This window comes from Myxocyprinus asiaticus, chromosome 2 (assembly GCF_019703515.2).
Source record: "Myxocyprinus asiaticus isolate MX2 ecotype Aquarium Trade chromosome 2, UBuf_Myxa_2, whole genome shotgun sequence".
Classification (NCBI taxonomy): Eukaryota; Metazoa; Chordata; class Actinopteri; order Cypriniformes; family Catostomidae; genus Myxocyprinus; species Myxocyprinus asiaticus.
This window is the reverse complement of record NC_059345.1, coordinates 35,847,454-35,869,228: the sequence shown is the minus strand read 5'-3', so window position 1 is coordinate 35,869,228 and position 21,775 is coordinate 35,847,454. Positions and strand designations below refer to the sequence as shown.

General features: G+C 35.6%; 1 protein-coding gene across 2 annotated transcripts; it reads right to left on the bottom strand.

The window, feature by feature from the left end:
- Positions 1–355: 355 nt before the first annotated feature.
- dpep2 (dipeptidase 2) lies at positions 356–21,119 on the bottom strand. 2 transcript variants are annotated; one of them, XM_051655118.1, is made up of 12 exons: positions 21,004–21,119; positions 17,882–18,028; positions 17,545–17,671; positions 16,783–16,878; positions 13,985–14,114; positions 10,246–10,387; positions 8,366–8,435; positions 7,778–7,954; positions 6,858–6,942; positions 5,604–5,679; positions 5,161–5,296; positions 356–1,195 (listed from the first exon to the last, which is right to left on the bottom strand). In XM_051655118.1, the coding sequence occupies exons 1-12, from the start codon at positions 21,006–21,008 to the stop codon at positions 1,004–1,006; spliced, it is 1,383 nt and encodes a 460-aa protein (XP_051511078.1). In that variant the 5' UTR covers positions 21,009–21,119; the 3' UTR covers positions 356–1,003. The 2 variants fall into 2 exon arrangements, with proteins under 2 accessions (XP_051511078.1, XP_051511089.1); XM_051655129.1 differs by lacking the exon at positions 16,783–16,878.
- Between the last annotated feature and the right edge of the window lie 656 nt (positions 21,120–21,775).

Sequence of the window (21,775 nt, the reverse complement as noted above, 5' to 3'; positions counted from 1 at the left end):
TGAAGCCACAGATTGGTTGGTTTACAAACACTGAGGAGTTCTAGTTTATTTTTTATATTATGTTATGACCTTTTATCTTGTTAGCACCTCACATATTCTTTTCAAGAAGTTTTTCAAGATGTACAGTTGAAGTGAGTTTCTCCTATCCCAGTTCATGTGCAAAGATGACTATACTGTAATATAATGCAATTCATTTTTTTTTTTTTTTTTTTTTTTTGACCAGAATAAACTATAAAATATAAACTTCTGGCACAACCAATGGGTGAGTTTGGGACACCTGTTTAACCAAACAATCGGAGACAGAGGTAGGGCAGAAAGAGCGTTTGAGAAATCTGTCTGGCAACAATGATTATTTCTGTAATTCTGTTTGGTGCTGCTATTAGCACAGAAAAGACAAACTTCACTTTTAAGGAAACAGCAAGCTAAAAGATTGTTCAAGTTAACGGACCAATTTCTTAAACCATTAAGAAAACCCATAGTGGAATTAGTCTTACAATTATAACTAAGTTTTTGTTTGTTTGTTTTTAATCCAAGGGCTTTCTTACTACTGGGCCCAGCTACTGTGTTGCCCTTACTTTATTATTTCATTAACTAATGGGCCACTTAAGAATTTCTTATGTTCAAAAAAACTTCACGGGTTGCTATATAACAACTCCAAGTTCTCTTTTCCTGTTCTTTTTTTCTCTTGAAATGTTACATTCAAAAGCTTGTTAAAAGAACAGAAATTTCAGTTTTTAATTTGCTACAGAAATTAGATCTTTACACTAGCAATCTATATATATTCTCAAGTATGGTTTTCAAGAACTGTTTCCAAACCTGTCAATGTACATAAAAACCTTCAAAGGCCTAAATGTATCAGTTTCAGTCAGAGTTAGCTGTCAATTTAATTTTTGGTCTTGCAGAGTTTAGATTTAGATCAACTCTGTAGGCAAGACAATTCGAAGGCAGACTTCACTAAGTCATTTGATTGTATACTGTGCTTAGTTTGTGTATTGCTCTATAATTAGATAAATTGGACAACAAGTGAAATTAACCAGGCTAGAGATGTCACAGGCAGCAAAGGAGAGTTTCTGTTTTGATAGCTACTCTCAGCCTTGATGAATGGATGGGTTAGTATCACACGACAGCTGTTGTTTGCCTCCAAAAATGGGATTTCAACTTCACTGGGTAAAGTGTTAGACATATCATCACGCACCTGAACATATGAAGAGAGAGAGAGAGAGAGAGAGAGAGTGCAGAGAGAGAGGGAAACACTTAAAATGTATCCAAATTAGCTCTGACCATACTGACTTATTAAAGAGGAAAATACTTTTCACATGTTGCAAATGATACCAATCAAGAACTACAACAAATCTAAAAAAAGAAAAAAAAACCCATGAGAACTGAAGTGTAGTGTGTGCTTCAGACAGCAGTAAAAACTAATTTCTTTGTTGGCCAGGGTCCAAAGGACAGGCTGTACAATGTGCATATAAAAGCTGTGCCACATTCTCATCTAAAAAGTTTTCAAAGGGGATCAAATGGAAAATTGGTTGTAGTGAATTAGAGGAGTAAGAGAATTGTGACCTAAATAATGAATAATTGAGCCACTTATGCTAATTGTCAAAGCAGGTTATGAGATGTTCAGCAATGATAGAGAAAGGTGGAGAAAGAGAAGAGCTAGATACAAGAGGGAACACAATGAAAGTAATGATTTGCATGGGGTAGCTTCATATGTTGATTAACAAATGAAAATAGGATGTTGATGAAAAAAGCCTGGGGGTAAGGTGTGGTACGTCGTGTGAAGGTTAGTAGTGGAAATAACACATCTGCTCCATATGTTCTGCAGATTATTTGGTTCTGTTTTTAGATAACCAGTGATACAGTGTTATGCAGCTCTGGACATCTAGAAATTTGTAGTAGGTGCTGTTTAGTACGGATGTAATTTCAGAGGAGGCAGTAGCAGGAAGTGACATAAGGTATGCTTAAAACAAGATCATGTTGGTTGTCATCCTTGTAGCAGAGAGGTAGGAGTTTCAATGATCCTAAGATCCCTCAGAACTTATGGAGTACCTTGGGGAACAAAGTGAGCACTCCATCCCTTCATGAAGTCTTCACTCTAGATAGAAAGTTGTCTGTGGTCTCCAAATTACATTATAAAATGTTGGAATTTTACTAAAAAAATTTTTATTGACAGTTTATGGAGTAAGAACCAGGAACTTTTGCATTCCGGTGTTAAGGGGATAGTTCACCCAAAAATGAAAATTCTCTCATCAATTACTTACTCTCAGGCCATCCCAGAAACATATTACTTTCTTTCTTCTGCTGAACACAAACAAAGACTTTTAGAAGAATATCTCAGCTCTGTAGGTCCATACAATGTAAGTGAATGGTAGCCAAAAAATTGAAGCTCCAAAAGCACATAAAGGAAACATAAAAATAATCCATATGAATCCAGTGGTTAAATTGATATCTTCTGAAGCAACATGATAAATGTGGGTGAAAAACAGATCAATATTTAAGTCCTTTTTTACTATAAATTCTCCTCCCTGCCCAGTAGGTGGCAATATGCACAAAGAATGCAAATTTCCAAAAACAAAAGAAGAAAAATGTGAATATAAAAGTTAAAGTGGAGATTTATAGTAAAAAAGGACTTAAATATTGTTCTGTTTCTCACCCTCACCTATTATATTGCTTATGAAGACATGGATTTAACCACTGGAGTATGGATTACTTTTCTGCCTTCTACTCTACTGCCTTTCTACATTTTGCTGCCTTTATATGCTTTTGGACCTTCAAAGTTTTGGTCACCATTCACTTTCATACAGAGCAGATATATTATTCTAAAATAGTTCTGCAGAAGAAAGAGAGTCATACACAACTGGGATGGAATAAGGGTGAGTAAATGATGAGAAACGATTTTTGGGTGAACTATCCTTTTTAATGGCTTAAAGGTTGTGTGGGATAATATTGCTGTAGCCTCTAGAAACATATATATATTCAAAATATTAATTAGAATTTTAAAAACAAAGGTTCCTAGTACTAGAACTTCCTGTTCTCAGTGGTCCCTTGGTGCATTTTTACATATGGTGTAGACCTTCCCTAAGGCCAATAGCTTATGGGAAGTTATTTCAAGAGCTCTCTGTCTAATATATTATCTAAGAAAACTCCTGAATTTTAATACAATTGAATAAAAGTACATTTTAAAATGGACTCTATTAAATGTAAATTCCATTTTTATATTGTACTTTGAAGATCAATTGTTAATATGTGGCTGACACTGGTCAATAAGATTTTTGGCAGAATTCAGTGGGGGAGGGGTATGGGTAAGTTAAGTATATAGTGTATGAAATGGTATGGATAGATACTGTTTATTAAAAGGGGAGTTCACCAAGCTTTTGATAGAATGTCACTAATCTGGTTGGTTAGGACAAAAACATAAATTAGGACACGTGTCTGTGGCTGCCTCAGCCTCCTCCATTTCTTCCTGATTTCCGAGTACTCTGCCTAATAAGGCTGGGCATAGAAATGTATCTCCTTTTTGACTTCAAACTCTTCAGACGTGTTTTTTTAAAGGGATAGTTCACCCAAAAATTGAAAATTCTCTCATCATTTACCCGCCCTTATGCCATCCCGGATGTATATGACTTTCTTTCTTCAGCAGAACACAAATTAAGATTTTTAGAAGAATATCACTGCTCTTTTGGTCCATACAATGCAAGTGAATGGGTGCCAAAATTTTGACATTCCAAAAATCACATAAGTCAGTTTAAAAGTAATCCATATGACTCCAGTGGTTAAATCTATATCTTCAGAAGTGATATGATAAGTGTGGGTAAGAAACAGGTAAATATTTAAAGGAATAGTCCACACAAAAATGAAAAGTTTCTGATAATTTACTCACCCTCAGGCCATCCAAGATGTACCTGAGTTTCTTTCTTCATCAAAACAATTTAAGACTTTTAGGATTTCATTTCAGGCCTCCACCTCTAAACAATGCAAGTGAATGTCCTCAATTTTTTGACGGTCCAAAATGCATATTTAGGGTGCATCAAAATAATCCACACGACTCCGGTCGACAAATAAAGTTCTTCTGAACCCAAACGATTGATTATTTTGAGAAACAAAACAATACTTATATACTTTTTAACTACAAATGTTCGCTTCCATACATCTCTGTGATGCGCGTTCATGAGAGGGTTGACGTATGCTCATCGGTAAGGTCACGCGTCACGTGGAGGAGGAGTCAGGAAGCGCGTCATTGTTTACATTGTTTTTTTTAATTATTATTTGGAAATGTTTTTTTTTTATTTTATTTTTTTTTATATTGTTTTGAAATTGTTTTGGACTGTTTTGGTTTGTGAATGGCACAAGTTTCTCTTGTAAACAATGACACGCTTCCTGCCTCCTCCTCCACGTGATGCATGACCTTACCAACAAGCTTACGTCATCCCTCTAATGAGCGCACGTCACAGAGATGTACGGAAGCGAACATCTGTAGTTAAAAATTATATAAGTATTGTTTTGTTTCTCAAAATAATCAATCATTTGGGTTCAGAAGGACTTTATTTGTCGACTGGAGTCGTGTGGATTATTTTGATGCACCCTAAACACAAGAGAGAGAAATGATGACTGAATTTTCATTTTTTGGTGAACTAACCTTTTAAGGTATATGTAATGCACTGGTATAGTATTATCTGTTGATGGAGTAAATAATGTATTGTCAGGTATAATTGTGTAGGTTGACTGAAATATGTAAAAAAACAATACGTTAAACAGACACACAGACACACACACACACTCATACACGAAAAGAAACTAAAATCATTAAGTGAACTGGAAATATTTTACATCTGGATGTAAGTTCAATGTGCAGAGGTGCAGTTTAAAATACCAACGTTAATGGAACTGTGGTGGCTTAAATGAAAAAAATACAAAAAAATCTTTAAAAGGAATAAGAGATAGAATTTCTAAGACGAAATAAGCAATTTATAATGTACATGTTTTATAGAATCATATGTATGTTATACATAATGTCATTTGCAGGGGTGAATTAGCATCAGTTTAATATGTATGCTATATACTACTACTTAAAAGGTCAAGACTGATTTATGTGTACCATGACTGACCTAACTAAATTGTACATTTTAGAATAATAAATTTAAAAAATATATATTTTCTAACCTTTTCAACCTTTAGGAACACTCCAAGGAAGTTCAATCTTAGCACTCTTGCCAATTCCTCCTCACTCCAGTTCCTTGACATCAGTTCCCCAATTAGAGCTGAATATTTGGAGACATCCTCCAGGCCTTTAGGGAATCTGTAATAATACAGACACACATACACACACACACACACACACACACACACACAGATAAGATGAACAGACCCTCATGAAATCTGGCAAAGTATTAAATAAACAAACATGCAAGAGCCAGGGGATGTGTAAAAGTGAATGATGGGAGTTTAAATTTCTGCAGCATTCTGCCAACATAGATCCAGAACATGCCTAAGCACACGTGAAGGCTGCTGATTCACGGTACGCAGAAAAACAGAGTAAACAAGTATGCATAAACAGATTGCATGAGAGCTCTGAGAATTAAACATTTATTTGGCTGGTTACTTACCCATGTCCCCCATCAAAGTCTGCTCCAATCCCAATGCTTTCAGCTCCTATCACCAACTTAATATGATCAAAATGATCTAAAAAAAAAAAAAAAAACACAGTAGTCTCTGATTAATATATATATATACAGTTGTGCTCAAAAGTTTGCATACCCTGGCAGAAATTGTGGCATTGATTTTGAAAATATGATTGATCATGCAAAAAATTTAAGGATAGTGATCATATGAAGCCATTTATTATCACATAGTTGTTTGGCTCCTTTTTAAATCATAATGATAACAGAAATCACCCAAATGGCCCTGATCAAAAGTTTACATACCCTTGAATGTTTGGCCTTGTTACAGACACACAAGGTGACACACACAGGTTTAAATGGCAATTAAAGGTTAATTTCCCACACCTGTGGCTTTTTAAATTGCAATCAGTGTCTGTGTATAAATAGTCAATGAGTTTGTTAGCTCTCAGGTGGATGCACTGAGCAGGCTAGATACTGAGCCATGGGGAGCAGAAAAGAACTGTCAAAAGACCTGCGTAACAAGGTAATGGAACTTTATAAAGATGGAAAAGTATATAAAAAGATATCCAAAGCCTTGAAAATGCCAGTCAGTACTGTTAAATCACTTATTAAGAAGTGGAAAATTCGGAGATCTCTTGATACCAAGCCAAGGTCAGGTAGACCAAGAAAGATTTCAGCCACAACTGCCAGAAGAATTGTTCGGGTTACAAAGGAAAAACCCACACGTAACCTCAGGAGAAACACAGGCTGCTCTGGAAAAAGACGGTGTGGTTGTTTCAAGGAGCACAATACTTGTTGACCCCTTTCCAAACAGAGCGCTTATGGTTGTGACCATAAAGCTCTATTTTGGTCTCGTCACTCCAAATTACAGTGCCAGAAGCTGTGAGGCGTGTCAAGGTGTTGTCGGGCATATTGTAACCAGGCTTTTTTGTGGCATTGGCTTCTTTCTGGAAACTCGACCATGCAGCTCATTTATGTTCAAGTATCGTCATATTGTGCTCCTTGAAACAACCACACCGTCTTTTTCCAGAGCAGCCTGTATTTCTCCTGAGGTTACCTGTGGGTTTTTCTTTGTATCCCCATGCAGAACAGTGTATATATATATATGTATGTATATATATATATATATATATATATATATATATATATATATATATATATATATATATATATATATTGCTTACATATGCTTATGTTGATAATATGTCCCCTATATATGATGAATGTCTGTTGTGTTACCAGCCACAATAGAGACGTCTGCTTCTTTTGAGCATGCTACATAACTGTTGTAGAAGTTTATCATAATAAGCCCACCATTTTCTTTCTAGAAAGAAAACAGAATAACAGTAATACTTTACAATAAAATTCCATTTGCTAACATTAGTTACATTAGATAACATTGATCTAACAATGAACAATGTACTTTTACAGCATTTGTTCATTTTGGCTAATGTTATTTTGAGCATATACTAATACATTTTAAAGATACAAATTAAAATTAAAGTTGTTTACATTAACATCAGTTAATGCATTATGAAATAATGTGAACTAGCAATGAACAGTTGTATTTTTACAAATTAACATTAACCAAGGATAATAAATTATGTAAAAAATATATTGATCATTGTTAGTTTGTCATTTGTAATGGCAACATCATTTAATGTTAACGAAAATAGCCTTTTGTAAAGTGTTACCAGAATAACATAATTTGACAAAACATACAGAGAACGAATCAGTAGTTCATGAATTTTAACATTGGTGATTTAATTAAAGGATTAAAGGAGATCTTAATTGTTTGGCACCATTGATATTTGCAGATTTTAAAAAACAAACAAACATATAATGCATGTCTTGTACTCTAGGTTGTTGTACATTATTTTTAATGAAGAAGCCTCATACTTCTATAATTCATTTACAGTATTGGTTTATATACTATATGTATTAATGGCATCAATGAATACATTTGAAATGTTTTACTCTCTTGCTATATATATTCTTTACAAGTTTCACAATTCTTTTTAATTTTATTCCTGAAGGAGAAAAAAATGCATAAGAAACCAAAAGCTATCTTTAATTCTTTCAGTAAGAAAATTTTATATTTTGGAGATGAGTGTTTTTGGGATCTATGCCTAATATAGCAGCATGAATGATGGTCTCACAAGCAGCAGTAGCATGTCATCAGGTACATTGCGAGTGTTGTTACAGATAGCATAGGCTGAGGAGTGGCTGAAAATAACTGGAGCTCTAGAATGTTTCAGCACTTCTCTGGCTGTCTCCCAGGAGGTATGGGACAGATCGATCAGCATTCCTAACCTGTTCATTTCATGCACCACTGCCTGGGAAGAGGAGGTAAACATACACATTTTGAATCACCTGAATGATTAAATGAATCACCAGTGTAAAGAATTTGGTTCTAAACCATTCCATTCAATTCAACAAGAGCTAGTGTAACTCTGTAGAAGAGCCATATCAATACGGAAATGGATACACATTTTATAGTGTACATATGACGTAAACCAAACTTCATCATCAGTTCCAGGGCAAATTCCACTGTACAAATTATGTACAAATCAATTTTCATTTAATATTTTGAAATTAAGTAAATGCATAATAATTATGAAATCCACTGAGTAGAAAAATGCTACTACATACACTGATCAGCCACAACATTAAAACCACTGACAGGTGAAGTGTTTTGCTTTACATTATGATTTATTGACTTATGTCTGTTGAGAAGGGAACCTTACCTTACCAAATTCTGTCAGGCTATTTTTCTTCCACTGATAATATGGGTAAAATCTAGATGAGCTCTCAGCCCTACACATATGACATTATTGGAGAAAGCAACAAACTGTAATTGATGTATAAGAAAAGGAAAATTTACCAGACAGCAGGTTTGTACAGTGCATCCAGAAAGTATTCACAGCACTTCACTTTTTCCACATTTTGTTATGTTACAGCCTTATTCCAAAATGGATTAAATTCATTATTTTCCTCAAAATTCTACAAACAATACCCCATAATGACAATGTGAAAGAAGTTTGTTTGAAATCTTTGCAAATTTATAAAAAACATTTTTTTTTAAATCACATGTACATAAGTATTCACAGCCTTTGCTCAATACTTTGTTGAAGCACCTTTGGCACCAATTACAGCCTCAAGTCTTTTTAAGTATGATGCTACAAGCTTGGCACACCTATTTTTGGGCAGTTTCTCCCATTCATCTTTGCAGGACCTCTCAAGCTCCATCAGGTTGGATGGGGAGCATTGGTGCACAGCCATTTTCAGATCTCTCCAGAGATGTTCAATCGGGTTCAAGTCTGAGCTCTGGCTGGGCCACTCAAGGACATTCACAGAGTTGTCCCGGAGCCACTCCTTTGTTATCTTGGCTGTGTGCTTAGGGTCGTTGTCCTGTTGGAAGATGAACCTTCGCCCCACTCTGAGGTCCAGAGTGCTCTGGAGCAGGTTTTCATCAAGGATGTCTCTGTACATTGCTGCATTCATCTTTCCCTCGATCCTGACTAGTCTCCCAGTTCCTGCTGCTGAAAAACATCCCCACAGCATGATGCTGCCACCACCATGCTTCACTGTAGGGATGGTATTGGCCATGAGCGGTGCCTGGTTTCCTCCAGACATGACGCTTGCCATTCAGGCCAAAGAGTTCAATCTTTGTTTCTCATGGTCTGAGAGTCCTTCAGGTGCCTTTTGGCAAACTCCAGGCGGGCTGTCATGTGCCTTTTACTGTTGAGTGGCTTCCGTCTGGTCACTCTACTATACAGGCCTGATTGTTGGAGTGCTGCAGAGATGGTTGTTCTTCTGGAAGGTTCTCCTCTCTCCACAGAGAAATGCTGGAGCTCTGCCAGAGTGACCATCAGGTTCTTGGTCACCTCCCTGACTAAGGCCCTTCTCCCCCGATCGCTCAGTTTGGCCAGGCGGCCAGCTATAGGAAGAGTCCTGGTGGTTCCAAACTTCTTCCATTTACGGATGATGGAGGCCACTGTGCTCATTGGGACCTTCAATGCTGCAGAAATTTTTCTGTACCCTTCCCCAGATCTGTGCCTCGATACAATCCTGTCTTGGAGGTCTACAGACAATTCCTTGGACTTCATGGCTTGGTTTGTGCTCTGACATGCACTGTAAACTGTGGGACCTTATATAGACAGGTGTGTGCCTTTCCAAATCATGTCCAATCAACTGAATTTACCACAGATGGACTCCAATCAAGTTGTAGAAACATCTCAAGGATGATCAGTGGAAACAGGATGCACCTGAGCTCAATTTTGAGTGTCATGGCAAAGGCTGTGAATACTTATGTACATGTGATTTATTTTCATTTTTTATTTTTAATAAATTTGCAAAGATTTCAAACAAACTTCTTTCACATTGTCATTATGGGGTATTGTTTGTAGAATTTTGAGGAAAATAATGAATTTAATCCATTTTGGAATAAGGCTGTAACATAATAAAATGTGGAAAAAGTGAAGCGCTGTGAATACTTTCCAGATGCACTGTATGTAAAAAATTCATGTGTTCCTCTCAACCAGTATAAAAAGACATGTTTGTATGACTGCACATATATTTTTTGTTTATTAGGGTGTTTTGTATATATACATGAGTGAGTATTTACCACGGTGTGTTGCAGGTGTGTGTAAGAGCCATGGATCTCACTCCAAGCTGATAGAACATGCGCAGTGCTGGTAAGCTGCTGTCGATGGAGTGACCTCCCTCCACACTGATTAGACATGCGATTTTTTTACTGTTCCTCATTCCTAAAAAAACACACAAAAAACATTACTTTAAATGTTTATATTCAATATTTGATTTCCAATACCTGGGGGCACAAATCATATGTAAACCTTTATTTTTTGTGTGTAATCCTTTATATTTTTTCCCCCTCTCCACATCAGTAACTATCATAAATAAGCCAAAGAGATGGGACAAAAAAAAAAAAAAAAAAAGATTCTGCTAATAATAATAATAATTATATATATATACAGGGTTGGGGAGTAACGGAATACATGTAACGTGATTACGTATTTAAAATACAAAATATAAGTAACTGTAGTCCACTACAGTTACAATTTAAATCATTGGTAATTAGAATACAGTTACATTCAAAAAGTATTTTGATTACTGAAGAGATTACTTTGCATTTTATTGTCATTTGTTTCATTTAATATTTAGTCCTTTCAGATGGAAAACATTTATCCATATAAATGATACGATCCAAAGTGCATTTGAACAGCGGTGAAACACTTTCTTATAATGTGTTACATTCATACAAGCAGACAGAGAAGTAAGTTTGAAGTAAGTTTGGAGCAGAAGAAATAGAAATAAACCTTGTGTAAATTGTCAGCTTTACGCTAAGCTAAAATGCTATTTCTATCCATTTTACATGCACACGTTACCAGGCACGATCATATTTTTTTATCAAGAAAATTCACGTTGGATCATAATTTCTTTTTTTTTCTAGTAAGACCTTTGATATTAGTGCAAAAATCATATTCTTGATAATAATTTTTGTATTGTTTTCCTGTAAAAATATCAAAAAATCCTTAAAACAAGATCAATTTGATTGATCTTGTTTTAGAAACAACACTGCATGAGATATTTAGGTTTTTCAGAGAATGTATTTTTAAAGTGTATTTTGTCTTACTGTACTGGCAGAGTTTTAATTGTCAAAACAAGTGAAAAAATCTACCAGTGCTGAAGAAGTAATCCAAAGTATTTAGAATACGTTACTGGCCTTGAGTAATCTAACGGAATACATTACAAATGACATTTTACATCATGTATTCTGTAATCTGTAGTGGAATACATTTCAAAAGTAACCCTCCCAACCATATATATATATATATATATATATATATATATATATATATATATATATATATATATATATATATATATATTTTTTTTTTTTTTTTTCATTTCTCTAGTGGGCATTTCACTCATTTCTAGGAGTGTTTTTGTTTTTTGTTTTTTTACATAGTCATGTATTATTGAGAAGAAAAGTAAGGTGGGATATTCAACAGTTTCGGCTCCCTGTGATGAGGTCATTGTTAAGTATAAATGTTGTCATGGTGTTTAGTCTTACAGGTCAAATATATATATATATATATATATATATAAATCACAATGTATGAAAACAAACAGGTGTAAATAAATAAAATGACACAACATTATCTGTGATGGACTGGCCACCTGTCCAGGGTGTTTCCCTGCTTTCTTTTCAAGACAGCTGAGATCTGTGGGCTCCATCACTACCCTGCATAGGATAAGTGGCTATGGATGGATGGATGAATGGATGGACATGACTTCATGACATATAATATATAATTAATGAAGCTATTGTTGTTCCTATACTACACAAAAAGTAATTTTTCCAAGAACTAGTGTTGGAGTGTGTGCTGGTTTCTCCAGTGATTGGCTTGCCTTGATCTTATGGTTGTTGATCTCACTGATCCACTGTGGCCATCCTTCTAGATGGCATCAACAGTAAATAAAATCAACCAAAATGTATTTTGGGTCATTGAGGCTAGTTTATGCAGCATTGCTACATGCCTTGCCTATTTTTTCTATCAGACCTCTAACAAAGCGAGATGAGGCATTTAGACATTAAAGGGATAGTTTACCCAAAAATGAAAATCATTAACTCACCCTCATGCCATCCCATGTATGACTTTCTTTTAGGTCTGTGGGTCCTATCAATGGAAGTAAATGTTGACCAGACCTTTGAAGCTCTGAACATCACATAAAGGCCACATAAAAGTAATCCATAAGACTCCAGTGGTTACATTTATGTCTGATAAGTGAGGGTGAGAAACAGATACATTTTTAAGTCCTTTTTTACTATAAATCTCCACTTTTACTTTCACATTTTGAAAGTGAAAGTGGAGATTTATAGTAAAAAAAAAAAAAAGGACTTAAACATGGATCTGTTTCTTGCCCACACCTGAAAATCCACTTCTGAATGGATGGATTTAACCACTGGATTACTGTTATGTGGCCTTTATGTGATGTTTGGCACTTTAAAGGTCTGGTCACCATTTACTGGCATTGTAAGGAACAAATCTTTGTTTTTTTTGCAAAAGAAAGAAAGTCATACACATCTTGGCATGAGGGTGAGTAAATGATGTTATGGCCGGCTCGTTAAAGACCACAACATAAAGGGGAGTCAAACACAAAATACAATTAAGAAAATAGATTTATTTTAAATTAAATACAAATGAACATAAGCAAAAATGAGCTAGTGGCTGCAGATAAATATCAAGCAGATAGTTGTACCAGTGACTCTTCTGGAGAGATGATCCTACCCCAAAGAGAGAGCAGAGACTGAACAAAAGAGGGTTACTTATGTAGCACACCCCCAAACAAATAAATTAAACAAATGACTCCCCCAGACAACCAGCAACTGTCCCATTCTGCCACCATGGAGAAAAAGACTAGGGTCGTAACAATGATGAGAGAATTTTAATTTTTGGAGTGAACTATCCCTTTAGTAAAGAGTAACTTTTACTCCTCTATTTCGTGTTTAAACAAATAAGAACATAACCTGCAGAGCATAACATCTATTTTCCACAGAACTCACGCACAAACTTATGTGATATTTGAAATGCAATATGGTTGTTTTAGAATGCCACATGGACCCTCATTGGTCCAGTCATGTTGAGTGAGGATATCCTCAGGCAAGTAGCTATGAGACTGCACATGGTCTCTTCTCATTTCACATATGCAACAAGTGGAGGCAAGAATTCTGTTAATTGGAATGTGTTGGAGATTATGATTTAAAACATCATCTTCAGAAATGGACTTCCATAGTTATTTGTGATGATGGATGCACATTTATGTAAATTTGAGTTTGAGTAAAGAGTTCCACTGGAGAGACAAAAAAGCTGAAGCAACAAATTGCAAAGTAAAAAAGATGTTACATGACATGAATTGAATGAAATTACATGAATGTGTCTTGTGTTTATGGGAGAGGAACCACATAGGCTTTGCATTTCTTTGCTGATATAATGATGCTGTAACAAGTGTTTGTTGGAAAAATAAAACTAATACAACCAGACTAAGACATGTCTAGCCTAGAAGCAATTGTACCAAGCCTTATCAGCTGTGGGTAGACTGTGGCAAAGGTTGTGAATTTCTCTCTTGTACTTTTCCCACAAAATCTCAACAAAGTCATAGTTTGCAAGAGATTTTGAGAGAAAAACTTTCTATATTACAACATGTACAATGTTCAAAGGATATTATTGATTTAACTCCTCAAATTGTTCACATTGTGCATATACTTTAATACATCAGACAGGCCTGTTAAATTACAAGAAAGTAAATTGTTCTTTCTTGGAGAATGCAGGCAATAGTACCTTCAGCTGAGGTGACCAGTTCCAACTCTGGGTTTTCAGTACACATACGACGAATCACATCTATCTGTTCCAAAGTCAGTCTGACTGCATCTTTGTCCTGAGCTGTACACAACACGTATGCTGCAAAGACCTGACAAACATAAAGTGCTTATGTCTCTCCAATCAGGCACGGATTACACACAGAGCCAACTGGATACTCTTGTAAGCCCAAACTAAATAAGGTATTACTTTAAAGATACAAACTTTTCATTTCCTTTTCTTTTTCTTTTTTTTTTTTTTTTTTTTAGCAATTGTCTGTTTCAGTGGAAATGATGGCAGATGATAGGCAAAAAGGATGCTAGTGCAGCTAATCATAAGTTGATTTATTGAAAGTTGTTTTAGACAATATTACCAAGATATGTTTTTGGATAAAAATTACATAAAGATAAACTGATTAAAAATGGATTTTTAAAAATATTGTTAGAAAGTCACCAAAGCATATGTTGAAATATGTATTTCTTAACAGGGGAGTTGTCTAGGTGAAAGGAGTCAATAACAACTTATTTACAAGTTAGTTACACTGTGATGTTGTCCATGCAATTTTCAAGCTATAAAACAATTATAACAATTATTTACAATGAAGCTCTACAATCCCAATACTCATACAATGCTTGTGGAACCACAAAACTTAGAAGAGGTGTGGGACTTTGTGACTGTTGTGGTAATTGAGGCCCACAATGGAAATAAGCCTTTGGCTTTATTGTGTTTGTCTATCCTCTACAGTTTTTTTTTTTAAAATTGTATGGGATGTTTTGTATTTATCATTCTTGTACATTTTGTAAATCTTGTCAAATAAATCAAATCAAATAAAAAAGACTTTGGGAAGTCAGGGGCAGAACAGCTTTGGACCTTTTGGCCTGTCTTTTAGAGGTCCAGTGCTGGCCCTGCCTATTAAGCAACATATGCAGCTGCATAGGGCCCCTACGGCCACCAGGGGCCCCACTACCACAGGTTCGGTATAGCCAAATAATTATTAGCAATAAGTGTAAATATCACTCGGCACACAGCCCAGCTATATGCACGCCAATAATCAGATGGAACCTATCAAAACTATTACAATTATTGTATACGCTAAGATAAGTATGTGAATTTGACCTTCCTCATCCTAAGATTTGATGTGGCAACATTAGTAAGACAGTTGGTTAGTTGGGTGTGCGATTCAGTTTCAAATCCACCTTTTACCAATTTCACTACTCTCCCCTTATTTTAAGTGAAGACAGACAGTGGCTGTACATGCCACCGAATATTAAATAAAAATGAACACTGAAAGTAGCCTAAACGTGGTGTTCTCATCATGATCGGGAGGCTCACTAAACGTTGGGCAGTGCAGAGAATGGGGTCAGATGGGTACCCATACACCTTTCCCGGTCTGGTAAGCATGGTTGGCGGCTTTTTCCAGCGGCTTGGCATTTTACAGGCCAGCTGAAAGCGAAGGTCATGGTGGTGACTCGGTTAACCCTGTTTCCTGGACCTGAAGAGACCGCTCTAAAGCCGCACTTGGCATTTAAAGACAGCAGTGACAAGGTACCATTACGTGACACATCAAGTGCATTTCTTCCCACTGCCGGCGATGTTGTGAAGTTCAGTCACAATACTAATACTACATAGGCTATACTGATGTTATTATATTATATACTGTTTTATTATACACCAGTGTGCAAATAGCATATGCCACTATTTGCAGAAAGTGTAAATATCATCTACTGTAGCCTATCATACCTTAATTTGCTCATTTAATTATTTCTTATTCATTTCCACATAACTTCATTAAAGGTGCAGCATGTAAGATTCAGAAACCCTTGTTATTAATGACACCTGTGGCTGTTACGTGAACTGCAGCCAGCTACCTGTTGCTCGTGCTCGCGCTCGTGCACACACTCCATAGTGACGCGAGCATCGGCCAAAATAATGACGTAACGTACAAAGAGACAACGTGATTCACCGGCATCATGCTGACAGATGAGGTAGTATAATTAAAATAATACAGTTATGATTGTTTTACTACAAACTTTGAGACTGTATATTATATTTGACTCTCCAGTGCTGGAACAGGGCTAAAACAAAGTGTGGATATAGGTCTGACTATGTGAGACTGTAGTTTGAAGTAATCACTTTTCTTTGCATGATACATTGACTGCATTTATAGGATAGCCTATGTCGGCGATAGCTAGCTAGCCAGCTTTATCAATAGCTGTTAGCTAAATCTGGTGGATGATGACAGTAGCTGTTTATAAAATAGACTGTTCATTACAAATATGTTGACACAATTCAGTATTGATGTGATTCCATCACAACTGTCATTTTGATATTTCGATGCACTATTGTTTTATAATAATAGAATGTATATATGTTACATTACACTAATGAATGGGTCTTTCTGCATTATCTTGAACATTGTCTAGCATTCATTTCATGTGTTATTGTAGTTTATCTTGCTGAATAATTATAGATTAACATTGTTTATGACAGTTACTGTGCAGGAAAGATCAAGTTAACTAAAATGACACAGATCAATCCTTATGGCACTATATTTCACATGCTTTGCAGTTATAATAAGTCCAATAAGAAGAATGCCAATTCAGGGTCGGTTTTGATCCCCAAAACCAAACGAAGGTCCCTCCAGGAATCAAATGCCCTGCCGATGTTCACTCTAGTTTTCGCTCGACCACGATCACTCTCCCGCTTAGCCAGATTGGATTCAGTAGATAAATGATTTATTTATTTTTGTTGTTGTTGTTGTTGGGTTTTTTTTGGCTTACTTGGAGTTTGTGTAGCAGTTGTGCTGTGCTGGGAGCCGGACGTTTGCTGGATTCCATCTCTAAGATAACGTTACCAAGTGCTGCAGTTTGTTGTCGCTGTTGAATAGCGGAAGAGAAACACTGAGGCAAGGCTTTCGGGAGTGCGCATAAATATCACACCCTATGGATTTTCCCGGCAAAAGCAACCCACTCCTTTCGCATGAAAATCAGTCTACAGGCTTTAATAGGCAACCTAGGAAGTCCGGGAAGGGCTCATTTTTTAAGTTGCATTACAAGCCGTTCACATATTGGCAACAAAAAAAAGGCGAATATTACATGAAAATTGTTACCTTTGTATATGCACCTTTAAATATATTTATTAATTTGTGCATGTGATAGGTTTGTATGTTTTAAAAATTATTTTCTTTCTTTTTTGTACTTCTGAAGTAGATACCTGTATACCAGTGCTGCTAAACTACAGTTGATAGTTTTGCATTTTTAAGATTTATGCTTTTGAACAAATAGACCTGTTTATTTACACAATTTAAACTTGCTTAATTATTGTTGCTGGGTGTGTTTGATAGATGCACTTTTAGGTAGGGGGGCCCCATTTTGGAAATCTACCTAGGGCCCCCAAAATGCTAGGGCTGGCCCTCTACAGTATGTCCAATAAGTATAATAGGATTTCTAAATGGTATATAAATTATAGTTACCAAAACTAGCAGATGACTGTATAAGACAACAGTTAAAAAAATATTGTTTGGGTCCACCAGAAAAAGTTACCTGTCCTCCAACATGACCAGCAGTGAGACGAGTGATATCTGTAGCCACATTAGGAATATTTTGTGGATTGACCAGGCTCAGTTTGTTGTTGTACTGGATTCTCAGACGCAGTGCCAGGTCATTGTGCCTACGTGAAGAGGAAGATAAGCAGTATTAATTGTAAAACAATAAATCAATAAAGAATAAAAAATGTCACAATACCATTTTTATTTATGATGTTTTCTCAGTTAGGTGTACAGACATGACTCATTCATCATCCAGTATTCTATATATTAATTTTTCCCCTGAATGTGTGTAATGCACAGAGTAATATACTGTACATAAAAGTAAGTCTTACCCATCGATTAGTGGATATTTTGTCATTATATCCAGTGCTCTACTGGTTTCAGATATTACTCCATGAAGAAGTGAGAGCAGGGTGCATATAAACCAGTGTATCCATGGGCCACTGATGCTTGCTTCTTTGTATATTAACATCTTCATGCTGAAAATAAAAATAAGTGATATTATGTGTTAGTGGAAATAAATAATAATTTTAAAAAATGCGTTCCATCATTTTTTCACTTTGTCCAGAGACACACTGTGTGTTATGAACTAAAGGAAAACTTTCAAATTATTAAATCAGCCAACATTTAAACGACTATACACTCACTTTGCACTTTATTAGGAACATCTGTCCACCTACTTATTCAAGTGATTATCTATTCAGCCAATCATGTGGCAGCAGTATAATGCATAAAATTAGCTACGGGTCAGGAGCTTCAGTTAATGTTCACATCAACCATCAGAATGGGGAAAAATAGGGAGAATGTGATCTCAGTGATTTCGACCATGATTGTTGGTGCCAGACGGGCTGGTTTAAGTATTTCTGTAACTGCTGATCTCCTGGGATTTTCACGCACAACAGTCTCTAGAGTGTAAAGAGAATGGTTCAAAAACCAAAAACATCCAGTAAGCGGCAGTTCTGCAGACAGAAACGCCCTGTTCATGAGAGAGGTCAAAGGAGAATGATCAGATTGGTTTGAACTGACAAAGTCTACAGTAACTCAGATAACACCTCTGTACAATTGTAGTGAGCAGAATTGCATCTCAGAATGCACAACACGTCGAACCATGAGGAGGATGGGCTACAACAGCAGAAGACAATGTCAGGCAATTTATTAGGACCATAGTGTTCCCAATAAAGGAGTGTATCTTGACAATGGCTTGGAGTAAAAACATAATAATTTTATTATTTGAAAACTTAGACTTTCTTTCTTACAATAGTGCATAAAACTTAAATGTGTTTCTGGGTCAAATTGACTTATGATGAAGCAGGTCACATTTGCTCTTATCCCATGGATAACAGGGTATATGTGATATTTTTTGGCTATAGGGACAATAGTTAAAAGGAAATATTTGTCAGCTTAGGCAAATATTTTTTAGATGCTTTTTTCACTTTTTATTTTTTGACACTTCAGAAAAGGTTTAACCAATATCAGCTCATTTCAATCACATTTGCCATTTCATAACATCTCAATTCTATAAACAAATAAATCTTCATTGTGATTTGATCAGTCAATTTGAGCCCACTTTGAACATTTTTCAAAACAAATCTATTCGCCCCATTATGTGTTTTATGATGGCCTTTAGCCCCTTGAAAAGGAGGATTTTTACCCCAAATACTATCCTTTCACTTAATGGACAGTAATTAAAAAACTATGATTTAATCACCTTGAATAAAACTGAAAATGACAAACAGGTATTTTGTGTGACACTGTCAGGGATATTAGTTACATCTATTTGCAACATTTTTTGAATGATTAAATATTAGAACAAATTACCTCAAAATAGAACTTTAGATATTGCACGCAATTATGTCATGGATCAGTAATATTTTTGCAGTGTATTGTGACAAACAGGTGTTAAGGAAAGTACTGCAGTAGTTTTTGTTATTGTTTAGTGTTTTGGAGGAAAATAAAATCTAAAGTGCCTTTTACCCTGACCTTTAGCCCCGTTGAACCCCACTGAAATGAGGTAATCTAAAAGTGACATCGAATTCTGTTTCATTAATTGTTTTTTTGTTCAGTAATTTTTTTTTTTTTACTGGTAAAGGAATATTCTGGGTTCAATACAAGTTAAGCTCAATCAGCAGCATGTGTGGCATAATGCTGATTACCACAACAATTTTTCTTTTTTTTTTTTTTTGTGACTTTTCTTTAAACAAGCAAAAATCTGGGTTCCATTGAGGCACTTACAATGGAAGTAAATGAGGCCAATCCGTAAACCTTAAAATACTCACTGTTTCAAAAGTATAGACACAAGACATAAACAATATGTGTTAACATGACACTAGTGTGATAAAATCGCTTACTAACCTTTTCAACTTTGTTGCCATGATGATGTAATCTCAACAAACCCTAAAATGACTGTAAAGATTACGATTTAAACAACTTTACAGCTCAAATAATACACAAGTTTTAAGAGAAGAATGAATGTAAGTGCTTTTATAAAATTGTAAGCTTCACATTTTTGCCTTTAAACCCTCCAAAAATTGTCCCCATTCACTTCCATTGTAAGTGCCTCACTGTAATCTTGATTTTTGCTTATTAAAAAAAAGGAGCAGCCAGTCTAAATTATTTTTTGTGGTAACCAACATTATGCCACAAATGCTGTGGATTGAGCTTAAAGGGACAGTTAACCCCAAAATGAGGTGTAATCGAGCTTTCAATCATGATCGAGCCTAGAGACTGCAATGACAAGATGTACAGTGAAAAAGGAGTTACATTTTGGTTTGTTCTCCCCCAATACCAACTGGATCACTTCAGAATACATTGATTAAACCACTGGAGTCTTATAGATTACTTTTATGCTGACTTTATCTCCTTTTCGGAGCTTTTGGAGTTTTGGTCACCATTCACTTGCATTGAATTAGAGCTGAGATATTTTTCTAAAAATCTTCGTATTTTGTTTGGCAGAAGAAAGTCACAAATCTGGGATGGCAAGAGGGTGAGTAAATGATGAGAATTTAAATTTTTGGGTTAACTATCTCTGTATCTTGTACTGATCCCGGAATATTCCTAAACATTGCTGAAAAGCCACTAAAAAGCAGATGGGTGAAACAGTGTTAAATTAACTTTATCTTTTTTCTTGGGCAGAACGGTGGAAACATGTTTAACAGCTATTATGTAATCAAGACTTATACTGTATATATATATATATATATATATATATATATATATATATATATATATATATATATATATATATATAATATATAAATTAAACCACCTTAACCCTACCTTACTCCGACTTTATTAGAGTACAAAGTGTAACAAATAGCCCGTCTCCCTTACTCCTTTATGCCATACACAGCTTTCAAAACAGCATGAAACACGCCCGAAATGCCAACCCTGATGTCTATTAAGAGTGCATCTGTAAAAGACACATTATAATATAAATATCAGCACTATTACTCACCGCATATGGATGCTTGCTTTAAAGTACTCATCGACATGGGAGATATTTAGACTGTATGTGGTAATGCGTCTGTAAACTGATCTTCCTTGCGGAACTTCAAAATATACGGACTTGCCCGTGTGTTGCACTAACAGTATTTCTCAGTTTATAGTACTATAGTACGTTTTGCCCATCGGAGAAATGTCGCCCTCTTCTGCGTGCTTTGATGCACATAAACACAACCAGGTGGACGGTAATTGCGTGCATATTTGAGCAAGACAAATATTCTTCCAGACTTTATCACATAATATACAAATAATAGATAGAGCTGTCTATTAAATCTAAATAGCAATATAAAAATACCAAAAATATAACAAATGCAAAAAAATACAAAGATGATCTGATTATTATTTTTTAGAAAACACAGATCACAGATATTTTCAGTCAAGACTTTCTTGCTTTGATGTTATTTGTAGTGCACGATGCTCTCTGAGGGAGCACTTGAACAAATGTCAACAGTTACATTTACATTTTTGCATTTGGCAGACGCTTTTATCCAAATCGACTTATAGTGCCCTTATTACAGGGACAATCCTCCTAGAGCAACCTGGAGTTAAGTGCCTTGCTCAAGAACACAATAGTGGTGGCTGTGGGAAGTGAACCAACAACCTTTTGCTTACCACCACACCAGCAGTTAATAAAGCTCACCACATCAAAGCCATCCTACTTACAGTGCATACCTAAGTATTGCATGACTTTTTAGGACATGGCTTGACATGACATGAAGGGCAAG